The sequence below is a fragment of the Periophthalmus magnuspinnatus genome, chromosome 6, assembly GCF_009829125.3.
Source record: "Periophthalmus magnuspinnatus isolate fPerMag1 chromosome 6, fPerMag1.2.pri, whole genome shotgun sequence".
Taxonomy (NCBI): Eukaryota; Metazoa; Chordata; class Actinopteri; order Gobiiformes; family Gobiidae; genus Periophthalmus; species Periophthalmus magnuspinnatus.
Window position 1 is genome coordinate 11,155,586 of NC_047131.1, and position 13,739 is coordinate 11,169,324.

General features: G+C 40.4%; 1 protein-coding gene across 2 annotated transcripts; it reads left to right on the forward strand.

Annotated features, from left to right (window-relative positions):
• Window positions 1-560: 560 nt before the first annotated feature.
• Window positions 561-9,342, forward strand: chst6 (carbohydrate sulfotransferase 6). 2 transcript variants are annotated; one of them, XM_033968056.2, is made up of 3 exons: window positions 561-658; window positions 7,220-7,307; window positions 7,398-9,342. In XM_033968056.2, exon 3 carries the CDS (start codon window positions 7,431-7,433, stop codon window positions 8,628-8,630), a length of 1,200 nt encoding a protein of 399 aa, XP_033823947.1. In that variant the 5' UTR covers window positions 561-658; window positions 7,220-7,307; window positions 7,398-7,430; the 3' UTR covers window positions 8,631-9,342. The 2 variants fall into 2 exon arrangements, with proteins under 2 accessions (XP_033823947.1, XP_055078256.1); XM_055222281.1 differs by lacking the exon at window positions 561-658 and having other exon boundaries at window positions 7,208-7,307; window positions 7,398-9,336.
• Window positions 9,343-13,739: the final 4,397 nt, after the last annotated feature.

Sequence of the window (13,739 nt, forward strand, 5' to 3'; positions counted from 1 at the left end):
TCTTGCAAATGCGATTTAGTTTTTCTCATTTTTGTCACTATCCTTTGAAAATGCCAAATTTAGTGCATTAGCCTATTGAATGTTTTGAGTAGGAATATCTTATTGTACTTGTTGTAGGTCTTCTTCAACTTGAGTAATCTTACTTAAACTCACTGTAACATTTTTGGCTTCTCTACCCCCCTCTGCCTACAGGGCTATCCCATGGTAGGTCAACACAAACTTCGAGGCTGAGTGGCCTAATTGGTTATTATTTAAAGTAGATCTAGCCTAAAAGGAGCCATGGCTTAACCAAGCGACCACTGCAGGACCACTCGAGGCCATGAGGATTCCTCGTCTTTCTTGACGCACAAGAGCGCATTGTGTGGAGGTAATCGGAAGCAGCCTAGTTTCTCTGACATGATTCAGCACATCAGCAGTCTGCACATGTTATCTGCCCGCAGCCTCAGCCCACCCTCCGCCCATCCCCGGCCCGTCCCACTGTCTGTCCTACAGCCTGCCTCGCACGGAGCCGCTGGCCACGTCTCAAAATTACACACCGCGTCTGGCCGCCGGGGCACGAAGCACAGCCGCTCTGCACAGCCGCTCTGCACAGACGCTCTGCACAGCCGCTCTGCACAGACGCTCTCTGCGGTGGAGTGACATCGAGTGTGGAAATACGGTAAGACTCTGTCGGAACAGGGCAGGAAGCGCAAAGTTGGGGCTGTGTTTTTTCGGAGTTGCTCGTTTCCAAGGGAACGGAGCTGTGCCTCTGCTCTGTCCTGGGACTTTGTGTGCTTTTGGGACTCTAATGCCTCAGGCTCCTTGTACTGCCCCAGTGCACTTTTGGTTTAGTGTTCACGCGCGGTTCAGTGCTGGAGACGCCTAAAAACAACTTCAGCTTATCTTGAATGTGGCTTAGTTTTCACTGACCGTTAGCCTGAAGAATGGTGAATTCATTTAGGACTGGATAGTCTACCCTTTTTCGCACAATTCACACGATGCCATTTCTTTGACAGTGAAGGTGACTGAAAACAGTGTAGGCCATGTAGGACTACTGTTAATGTATCATTAAAACATATAGGCCAGTTCAGTATAAGACAAGTTCAGTTTGAATGGAACTTATGTTGCTAAATAAATGTGGTCTAGTCCACAGTAACTTGGGCTTGCCCTGGATTTTAAAATAGTGTTCAAAACTGTTTACCTCATCATCCCCCAGACACACTTTAATGATCCAACTCTGTCAGTGAGTTTACACACAGGTGGGCAGAGAAGCTAAAATGTTACTCAAGTAAGAGTCATTTTTACTCCAGAATAATAGAGGTACAATGTAGTGGTCCACAAAATTGGTAAAAAGCTATTGGGGAAAAGTACTACTGAAGTAAGAGTAACTTAAAGAGTAAATGGCTGTAACATCTGATTTATAATTTGAAGTTAATGCACTTTGAAGCACAAAACATTACCAGCCTCACATCTTTGTAAAGATGGTGAGATTATATGAGACTGGCAGTTCTATGTGCATAATGTGATACACATGGATGTATCACTCAAATCTTAGTTTTGCGATTGTTATAAAGAAACATCACAATTTTACTATTATTCACAATTACTGACACCATGATCAATTAACTGAAATCCTTTATTCACACTCAGTCAAACTTTTTGAATTAAAATTAGAGAATCATTGTGAGCTGTGTCACCTTTCCACAGATATGACCTGTAATATGGCCTGACCAAGTGAAGCTAACAACCTGTCTCCACTGAGATAGATATATTTAATTCATTCATTCATTTAATTAATTTAATTCATGTCAAACAGTTTGAAATTAATCTATTGTTTATAACAGTTTTTAAAGGGCCCATATGGCGCCATTTTCTGATTTATGTAATAATGTTGTTTCCTCATCAAAAACATGCCAGGAATTGTGTTTTGTTTCATTCACATGTTTAACACACTAACACACACACACACCTACACACCCCCACACATACCCCCCCCCCCCCCCACACACACACACCCTCACACACGCCCCCCCCCCCACACCCCCCCCCCACACACACACACCCTGCACATTGTGTCTGTATTTTTCTCTCAAACAGAAAAAATCATCTATTCCACCTTGTGATGTCATCATGTGGTAATACAGGAAGTGCTCCACTTTGTTTTTAAACTCTGTACAGCTTCACTAGGATCGTTTGGATAACTTTACCCATGGAATTGCCAACCTCAACTGAATAAAAGGAGCTACTAACTTGAAAACTACCACTCCATGACATCACAAGATGGAACAGAGCATTTTTAGCTTTGGAGATATAGACAGACCAGTAATAAAGCGTTACTAAAACACATGTCAATGAAACAAAACACAGTTCTAGGTATGTTTTGGGGAGATAACATTATAATATGGCTTAAAGCTCACAACACAAGACTTTAATTTATGTAATATAGGACTTTTAAATAACAAATTATTTTAATATATGCCTATCTACTGTTTGATCCGTGCTGCTGTCTTGGCCAGGACTTCCATGAAAAAGATAGAACAGTCTCTATTGGACTTTCCTGTCTGTTCACCTGTTCAAAGCCTAAAGCTTTGCATATCTGTGTGTGTCTGTTATGCAAATGACCCTGATAAAAAAAATTGGCTATTGCTGGTATTTATTGTGCCCCTTCAGCCCATAAAAATGCTCTTAAGGATCTGTTCATGAGGCTTTCTAAACTGGAAAATTATGAGGTCCTGATAATTATAAATATTAATTGGCTGGAGAAAGAGCCTGAAACTTTGAAAGACTTCTGCAATGTCCTGAATCTCACACAATATTTTCTGTTCTGACTAGATCCTAGAAATTTACATAAAGGTACACTCATTGATGTAATCTTAACAAACAAACAAACAAACAAACCCCATAATTATAAGGCAAAAGTTAGTTGCAAATCAAGTTACAATGTCTAAATAAATGCTCCATTCTGAAGTCTTATCAGTCAGGTTTCAGAAAAGAGCATAGTACTGCCACCACAAAAGTTTTAAATGACATTTTCTCAGCTCTTGATGACAAACAAGATTGTGTAGCTCTGTTTATTGATTTTTACTAAAGTTTTTGATTCAGTGGATCATGGAGTCATCGTGAAGCATCTGAAGCAGATTGGATTTAACAATGCTCCATGTGACTGGTTCCAAAATTATCTTTCAAACAGAACCCAGGCTGTAGTAGGCAATGGTTTTAAATCAGATTTTCTAGCTTTAAGTCATGCGCCCCAAGTAGAGTGCCCCAAGGCTCAATTTTGGGACCCTACTTTTTACTATTTTTATTAATTCTATTGGTTACAGTTTAAAAGAAAACCACATACATTTTTAGGCAGATGTTGTTTTCTATGCTTAGTGCTCCCTCCACTGATCAGGCGCTTTTAAAACTGCAACTGCAAACTGCAAGATTTTAATGAAATCCAAAATTCCCCCATAAATCTTAAACTGTCTTTGAATGCAAATAAAACTAAGTATATGATTTTTTTCAAAAAACAAACAAACAAAAAAAACACTTAACATGCAAACTTTATACGCTAAATGGTACATCCATTGAAAGAGTCAACACTTACAAATCTTGGATTTTGGCTTGATGAAAACTTGCCCTTTTAAAAACATATCTCAAAATTATGTAACAGTTTAAAATCTAAATTATAATTTTTACAGAAACAAATACTGTATCAAAATAAATTACAGAAAAGAAATAGTACAAGTAAACTCCTTCTCCGTATTGGATTATGGGGATGTGGTACATACAGACTTCAGCCTCTGCTTTGAAACTGTTGGATTCTCTCTTTCACTCTGCCCTCGTTTTATTACAGGATTTGAAACTCATCACTGTATTCTCTATGAAAAAGTGGTTTGGCCGTCATTGTCTGTTAGAAGAGAACAGCACTGTATGAAGTTTATCTATAAAGGACTACTTCAAAAACTGGCAGAATACTTCACCTGCTTGTTAATCATTGATACCTGAACCTTTAATACCAGATCACATGACTGTATATGGCTAAGGATGAGCCACACCAGAACTGAGACGGGAAAGAGGCTTTTAGCTGTTCTGCTTTTCCTTGGAGTGTATTCCATTTTTCAACTAGATACATTGGAGACTCAGTCTCAAATAATAATAATTATAATAATAATCGGGTAACAGACTTTTATCCACACACCTGCACCTGTTTTTCAGGTTTTATATGGACTTGGATACTTGTTTGTTTAGTTTTTTCTTCTTGTATTGTATCTTAATCAGGGCGCCCATGAAAAAGAGAGCCCAAGTGCTCTCATTGGGTTCCCCTGTATAAATAAATAAATAAATAAATAAATTTTATATATATATATATATATATATATATATATATATATATATATATATATATATATATATATATATATATATATATATATATATATATATATATATATATATATATATATATATATATATATATATATATATATATAATAACATCATTTTTGTCTAATACATTTTTTTTTAAACTCTGGTCAAGTTTATAATTTTTACGTCCTGGTTGGACTTGCAACAGGTATAACATAAGTAGAGGTAATTCCAGTTGTGTTACTTAGCAACCATAATGTTAAAACAGGCCAAAGCTTGTCTAAATTACACAATACTTATGATTAGACTAATAAACACATTTATTCTGTTAACTTGATGTTTAATCTGTCTTGCTTGTAAATTGTCCCTGCATTTTAGATAGAGTTTGTAGTGATGATGACATAAGTAGAAGTATTCTCTTTTAAAACTCCACGCACTGCCCAGTTTCACAGCTTTATTTGCGACTGGTTGTGGGCAGAGTTTAGGTGTTTAGTCCAAATTAACAGATGATAAATATTTAGATACTATCTCACTAAGCCAAGCCATAATTGTGGAGGTCCCCCTGCCCATGATCCTCTGGGCCACAGGGTTTCACACATCTCCACGAAACTAATCCAAACGTTGCTCCACAGTGCTCCATGTCAATCCTATATGACACAATACAACTTTATTACACATGGCTGGGACACTCCTTTGGCATTCCTTCTGCCATATTCAGAGGGCCAAACATTTTACTCAAGTAAGAGGAACATTACTTCAAATAATAACTCAACTAAAAGTAGAAAAGTAGTGGTCCAAGAAATTACTCAAGTAAGAGCAAAAAAAGTACTTGGGAAAACTACTATTTAAGAGTAACTGTGGGGATGTAACATCTGATTTATAAGTTGACGTTAATGTAATTTGAAGGGCAAAATACAAAATAATGCACCAACGATAGACAGAAAAATGAGGGAAAACTAAACGCACAACGACGCAAGAAACACAAATGTTCAAACCATTCAATTGTCAACATAAAGCTTTTGTCACTTGTGGACTCACAGTGGGAAGAGTAACCAAAACGTTTACTCAAGAGTACTTTCTTCAATAAAAATGTTTCTCACATAGGGGTATAAGTATGCTGCTAGAAAAGTGATCTGAAAAGTACAATTTCTTTAAAAAGTTACACATTGAGTACTGCCCACCCACAAGCTGCTATTTCACAGATGTATATTTTTAATTTAATAATAGCAGCTTTGAGTCATTTTAATCCAATATTAAAAAGTAAACCTACAAATGTAAAATGTTTTGTGTTTTTATCTGGATTTTTTTTGTAACATTAAAACTTGATTTTGTATGTAAACAAATGATGACAGCTATGTTTGTGGCAAGGATACATTGTAGTTAAGGCACTTTGTAGCCTTTGTAAAATTCACCAGAGATTTTATTGGGGATGGAATTTCCCATATCCGTATGGAATGTCAACACAAAAAATCAGCAGCTCAGATCTAGGGTGATCACGTTTGCTGTTTTCTGTACAAATACATTCTTGTTCTGTGAGGTTAATTTGGTCTTCCAATAAGTTATTCTAACAAATTACTTTCAGACCAAAGTTTCTTTGTTTTAATACCTTTCAACTGCTCACTCGCAGTCAAAAGGTATGGCAGTCAGTCACGTGATGTTACTGTGATGTGTCTGGACAGCTGATTTACACAGGTTTTGGTGCTTCCTAGTGGAAACATGGCTACAGGACTATAAACTGGGAGGAGAGGGCCTTTTTACTTTCACATACCTGGGATACTGTCCTGCAGATGGCGCTGTTGACCTGCCTCCATGATACGAAGACAGCTTCAAAACCTGTGTAAATTAGCAGACCTGACAAAACACAGCAGTATCACATCTCTGAGGATGGCTGCGAGTGAGCAGTCCAAACTGTCAGCTATGAAAACAAACTAAACTCTAGTCTAAAAAAATAATCTGTTGAAAACAAGAATACACTCTTGTTTTTCACCGGAGACTATCAGGTAACAAGGTGCGTTTTTTTCTCATTTCCAATTTGTCACGTCGTAATTTTTACTTCTACTTGAGTATTACCATTTTAAATAACAGTACAATAACAGAGTAGAAGTACCCACCTCAGGTCATTAAGCGGTTACTTATTAGGTAAAAGAAGCTTAATCATTGTCTCTAAAACACTGTCCTTGATTCAACTGACCATGTGTTTATTACACAATAAAATGGTATGAAACAAGACTTTGAAACTGGGACACTCCTTCAGTCTATTCCACGGTAAAAAAAACCCAATCAGACTATACATTGTAGTCCCTCTGTAGGATTAGTGGTGTCATGGCACAGAAGGCTCCTGTAACCAGTTAATCAATGCCCAGTTATGTGCTTGCACATTTGTTGTGCACTTTTTTGGTGCAAATATACACATTTTATATGGGTGGAAACGCTGTTAGTGAGATTTCTCTAATGCTGTAATCCTAGTAAGGTGCATGTAACACATTCAGTAGACAAGTCTTCACACTCAACAGTAGGTGCAGTATCTTCATTATCAGGATTCACGCTGATTGTGTTGTGATTGTGCTCTTTTTTCAGCAAATATAGCTTTCAAAACAATTAAAAGGTAACATGGTCATCTAAATATGTTATGTGTCAGCAGCAATGTTGGGAAGTAACTAAAGATACTGTATGCACCCAAATATGTACAGTATTCTGAATACAAGTAGGAAGGACTCACTTTCCACGCTAACGTGGCTCAATATAAATACCATTGTTGTGCGGGACCCAAGCACCCATTGTGTTATTCAAGTGCTATATATGTACTGTACCAGAGGTGTCAAAGGTGTCTTTCTCCTCTCTGTGCTGTGCTGCTTGTCTCTTAAGTGCTGATTTGACCTGTCCTCCACAGGAGACTGTCACATGCAGTCCAAACGATGAAGACTTTGTTTGGACAGCCGACCTCTTGGCTCATCTCCATCTGACTGCTCCAGGATCCTGTAAGTCCCATGTCAACAGTGAGGTTAGGTAATCACTCTAGTTCTTGGGTCACGCACTCATCATGGGTGCTCTTGTTCTTGTTTACCCAGGCCGCTGCTCCATCAGACAGCTGGGACTCAGACATGCCTCGCTGCAGAGTCAACCTGAGTACCATGATCTTCCTGGTCATCTTGCAGGGGGCAGCAGTGGTGTTATTCTGTGGCTGGTATGTCCAGCTCAGCCCCTGTGGCTCTGCCCCCTCCCATGGGAAGGTCCACGTGCTGTTGCTGTCGTCGTGGCGATCAGGTTCCTCCTTCTTGGGACAGGTGTTCAGCCAACACCAATCAGTGTTCTATCTGATGGAGCCAGGGTGGCACGTGTGGACCACGCTGCAGCGGCCCGGGGCCAGGGCCCTCCGGATGGCTGTCCGAGACCTGCTGCGCAGCACCTTCCACTGTGACTTCTCCACCATGGAAGCCTACCTGCCCCAGCAGCACAATGTGTCAAACCTGTTCATGTGGAGCCACAGCCGGGCACTGTGCTCACCCCCCGCCTGCCCTCTCACCCCGCGCACTCACTTCAGTAACCAGACGGCATGTCAGCTCCAGTGTTCCACGCGAGGCCTGGGTGGTGCGCAGCGTGCCTGCAACACCTACAGTCATGTGGTGCTGAAGGAGGTGCGCTTCTTTGAGTTGGAGTCTCTCTACCCTCTGCTGCAGGACCCTGGGCTGGACCTGCGCATTGTGCACCTGGTACGGGACCCCCGAGCCGTCATGCGCTCTCGAGAGGAGTCTTCCAAGTCCTTCACCAGTGACAGTGCCATTGTGCTGGAGCAGAGGAACGTGTCCACAGCAGATGTACAGTACCAAGTCATGCAAGAAATCTGCCGCAGCCACGTGCGTATCAAGGAGAGGGCGCTCCAAAAGCCCCCGCCCTTTTTAGAGGGCCGATACAAGTTGGTGCGTTATGAGGACCTGGCTCGCAACCCACTGGATGAAATCGGCTCCATCTATGACTTTGTGGGTCTGGAGATGACTTCCACTTTGAAGGAGTGGATATACAAAGTCACACATGGCAAAGGCAAAGGTACCAAAAAAGAGGCTTTCAAAATCACCTCTCGCAACGCTGTGGATGTGTCTCAGGCGTGGCGAACCTCGCTGCCTCATAGTAAAGTGCGCCGCGTGCAGGATGTGTGCCGTGGTGCCATGTCGATGCTGGGCTATCGTCCGGTCAACAGCGACAAAGAGCAGAAGAAACTGGACATCGACCTCTTAGTGCCGCGCGAGCCGTACCGCTTCAGCTGGTTACCGACCAAAACTGAGCCGCCAAAGATAAAGCCTTAAGACTTTTTTCGTCCTATAAGATAGGAGGATGTCATACTGCATGACGTGGGGAATTTAAATCATACAGCAACAGACGCACCAAGTGTGCAACAGACACACTGATTGTGCACCCGATCAGTCGTGGCTACGACGAAAGTCTGTCAGAGCGAATATAAGGCTCCAGCTCCATATAATAATGTGTCTGTAATTGCACAGGTTAGCTGAGGGTTGCCACACATTGCGTAAAATACAGAATTGTTCCGTCATTGGAATGTAAAACCCGTTTTTTTGAGAAGTCAATGAAATGTGCAAGTCTAAAGGAATGATCTGACAAGCATTCTTTCCTTCATACATTCCCCTATAAATGTGTAAGCTGCCAAGTTAGTTTTGTCACCGAATAACTTTCTCTCATATCGTAATTTATTTTTGAAGTGGCTTCACTGTAGACTTACAGATGCCTCATATGTTCTTTTCTGTTGACTTAAATCATCAGCATACTTCACATTTTCATTGGATCTGTACTGTTATCAAGCAAGTACAGCTTAAATTGTTTAAATATGTCCATGTACTTACTGAAACCTGTTTGGAAATCTGTTTGTGTTGTTGGGCATGTCCATGTGTTTGTTTTTCTGTAGAAATAAGAGGCATTTTCTAAACCAGGGGTACTTTTTTTTTCAGAGGTACTTATAGCCTACTTGCCAATGCTGATTGTAACTCATCAGTCTCACCGGGCAAAGAAATGTATTTTTATTTAAAAAATAATAAAGTACCTGTACACTTGAAATAACTCAAGGATTTTTTTTTACAAAACATAAAAATCTGAAATGGCTATTTTCAAAAAGTCCTGAGTGCTAACACTCTGAAGAGGGAACAGTGGCTGCTCATCTGCTGCTCGTCTGCTGCTCGTCTGCTGCTCGTCTGCTGCTCGTCTGCTGCTCGTCTGCTGCTCGTCTGCTGCTCGTCTGCTGCTCGTCTGCTGCTCCTCTGCTGCTCGCCTGCTGTTCCTCTGCTGTTCCTCTGCTGCTCCTCTGCTGCTGGTCTGCTGCTCCTCTACTGCTCGTCTGCTGATCCTCTGCTGATCCTCTGCTGCTCATCTGCTGCTCGTCTGCTGCTCGTCTGCTGCTCGTCTGCTGCTCGTCTGCTGCTCCTCTGCTGCTCCTCTGCTGCTCCTCTGCTGCTCGTCTGCTGCTTGTCTGCTGCTTGTCTGCCCAGCTCGGTCACAGAGTGGAGGTGATACGCTGATGTCAGGACTAATGTCAGGGTTCAAGTGGAACAAATGAAACCCTACACTGACTTTGACATTGTGTTTTATTCATTAGCTACATCAGCAATAACCTGGCAGAGTGCTGAAAATAACCTAGGAAGTTAGTCTCTATAACTATAGCTAAATGTTTTCACTTAAATGTAGGCTGGGCAATTTTACTGCTATATCATAGCTGAATAATTTTCCCAGCTTGAATGAATGAATGAATGAATGAATATTGTTTATTTGAGCATACATAATAAAAAAAACAAACAAAAACAAAACAGTGTACACCCAAATCCCAAGTTTTGTACAATGCTCAAAAGGAGTAAGCAGAAGTAAAATACTTGTGAGCGCTTACCCCCCCCATATTTCACACCATTTAGATTTCATCACAGTAGCAAACATAGATACATTCCTTCACCATCTGTGCGTGTGCAGCTTCTGTCTAAATCATCTGAAAAAACAAAATACACAAAAGTCAGCAAGCTAAAATGTAACAGAAGGGTATGGCATTCACTTGTCTGCAAACCAGGGCAGTGGGAACCCCTAGTGGTGGGAGAGCATTTTACATTTACATTGTACCTTTGATAAACTTTTTGCCATAAGGGCCACAGCAGGTTCTAAAATTTGACAAAGGGGCCACCAGGATATATATATATGTATATATTACATTAGAGATTTGGCTTGTAACATGTAGCAAAGCATGAATATGCAAGGCTCATTGTACAAATCGTTTTCCAAATGCATTAATTAAATGAATAATTCATTTATTAAATTTCAGTGAAATAAACACAGCAGAAAACTTTGAAAAAGGTTTACCCTTACCTATTTTAAAATAGTTTAGTCATGTTCGGTGGGCCAGATTAATAAACCCAAAGGGCTGTGTGTGGCCCCCAGGCCGTAGTTTGCCCATGTCTGATCTAGAACCTGAATGCAACCTATTAACAAGTCAGTTTAATTTTTTACAAGGGAAACAAATGTCCATATCTTTCTAATTAGTTCAAAATGGTTATCTTAATGAAGGTTAATTTAGGTTGCTATGTAAAGCTTCATGTAAGTAAATGCAAGTAGGCTACATGTTTTTTATTGAAAATGTAACTGATTGAAATCATGAGTGAGGTGAAGGTGAAAGGTGAGCACTGTCCAAATGACCTGACTGGAAGTGCACCCTAAAAAGAGCAACATTTCAAATGCCAATCAGTATAAAGACAAAATTTGCACAATTATTAAAGGTATTATGCAAAATGGATTTTTTTTGTTAGCTTTCTACCATGTTATAATGTTGTTCCTCCATTAAAAAAAATGCCTGATAAGGTTTTAGATATCATCCATGCATGTTTGAGTATTTTAGCAATCTTTCCGGGGCCCTGTTTGAACACTCCTTGCGGTGAGCTTTAAGTTGCTATGCAATGTTCTGCCCCCAAGCCTACGTCATCCACCACAGTTCTCCATAAATATATGAGAACATGATATAAAACTGTACACAGCAAGTTTCACATTGAAGCAAGTTTGTCAATGTTCCATTAGTGGCATGATTGTGTTTTGAAAGGACGGGGGAACTCAGAGCATCAAAAACGAAGGTGAAACTTAAATTAAATTATTATGTTCATATGGTGCTTTTTGTTTTGACATATATAGCATTTCAAAACAATAAAAGGTCACATGGTGATCTACATATGTTTTGTGTTAGCGGTTAATACCTCATAAAAGTAAAGATGTAAAGATGGTGAGGTGTTATAGCTCGACCCTGCCCAATCTTATATACAAGACCAACTTTTGTTTGCAAATCCATTTTCACTGGGGAAAACAAATGGAGATCTTTTCCATTTTTATCCTGTGTTCTAACCTTAAAGGGCCTGTACTGCACAAACAGACCTGGAGTTTTGTTTCATTTCATTCACACATGTTTAACACACAAACGCTGCATATATAAGCTCTGTTCTTTTCTCAAACCATACTTAAAACACTCTGTTCCTCCTTGTGAAGTGGCAATCCAGGAAGTGCTCCACTGTGTTTTTAAACTCCATAAACCTTCACTAGAATCATTTTGATAATTTCAGCCTTGGATTTGCCTTTACTTTAAAGTTACAGCTATACACTCACCTAAAGGATTATTAGGAACACCTGTTCAATTTCTCCTTAATGTAATTATCTAATCAACCAATCACATGACAGTTGCTTCAATGCATTTAGGGGTGTGGTCCTGGTCAAGACAATCTCCTGAACTCCAAACTGAATGTCAGAATGGGAAAGAAAGGTGATTTAAGCAATTTTGAGCGTGGCATGGTTGTTGGTGCCAGACGGGCCGGTCTGAGTATTTCACAATCTGCTCAGTTACTGGGATTTTCACGCACAACCATTTCTAGGGTTTCCAAAGAATGGTGTGAAAAGGGAAAAACATCCAGTATGTGGCAGTCCTGTGGGCGAAAATGCCTTGTTGATGCTAGAGGTCAGAGGAGAATGGGCCGAGTGATTCAAGCTGATAGAAGAGCAACGTTGACTGAAATAACCACTCGTTACAACCGAGGAATGCAGCAAAGCATTTGTGAAGCCACAACACGCACAACCTTGAGGCGGATGGGCTACAACAGCAGAAGACCCCACCGGGTACCACTCATCTCCACTACAAATAGGAAAAAGAGGCTACAATTTGCACGAGCTCACCAAAATTGGACAGTTGAAGACTGGAAAAATATTGCCTGGTCTGATGAGTCTCGATTTCTGTTGAGACATTCAAATGGTAGAGTCAGAATTTGGCGTAAACAGAATGAGGACATGGATCCATCATGCCTTGTTACCACTGTGCAGGCTGGTGGTGGTGGTGTAATGGTGTGGGGGATGTTTTCTTGGCACACTTTAGGTCCCTTAGTGCCAATTGGGCATCGTTTAAATGCCACGGGCTACCTGAACATTGTTTCTGACCACTACTTCCAGCAGGATAATGCACCATGTCATAAAGCTCCAATCATTTCAAATTGGTTTCTTGAACATGACAACGAGTTCACTGTACTACAATGGCCCCCACAGTCACCAGATCTCAACCCGACAGAGCATCTTTGGGATGTGGTGGAACGGGAGCTTCGTGCCCTGGATGTGTATCCCACAAATGTCCATCAACTGCAAGATGCTCCTATCAATATGGGCCAACATTTCTAAAGAATGAATCAGCACCTTGTTGAATCAATGCCACGTAGAATTAAGGCAGTTCTGAAGGCGAAAGGGGGTCAAACACCGTATTAGTGGTGTTCCTAATAATCCTTCAGGTGAGTGTAGATTCAGCCTCATTAAAACTGCTTCACTCCTTAGTGCACCAGCAGATATTTGAGATTTTCTATTGATAATCTCAGCTGTACTAAAGGTAAACCCACACGGTGAAACAGAGCATTTTGAGCTTTAGGGATGCATATAGGCTGATAATCCGAGATTACTCAAACATGTGTGAATGAAACAAAACACAACTCCAGGTCTGTTTTTGAGGGGGATATTACTACTAACACGTAACATTTAACTCACCATTAACACGTTTTATTAGTTATAAGTCATTCCCCCTCAGTTACAGTTGCCATTTGAAAATTTCACATGATCCATTTGACACATTTCATTAAAAAATGTCAAACTGAAAAGAGTTAGTTTGTTGCTAGCCACAGTTGTTACAGATGGTCACTGATCTTAGCCCAGGTTAATGTTATCAGGACAGTATCAAATTTAGTACACAAAGAAGAGCCATTTGTCCAGGCTGGGGACTGACGCAAAGCACAGATCCAATAAAAGTGTGTTAAAGTAAATGAGAGGTTCTCAACTTTTAATGATTACTTGGTTTGGTGGGATAGCACCTGTGCTAAACATTTATCATAGTTTTACATCAGTTAAGTGGCAGTTTGTGG

Excerpts from the sequence above, each read along its gene's own strand:
- chst6 (XM_033968056.2), top strand. The coding sequence starts at position 7,431 with ATGCCTCGCTGCAGAGTCAACCTGAGTACCATGATCTTCCTGGTCATC.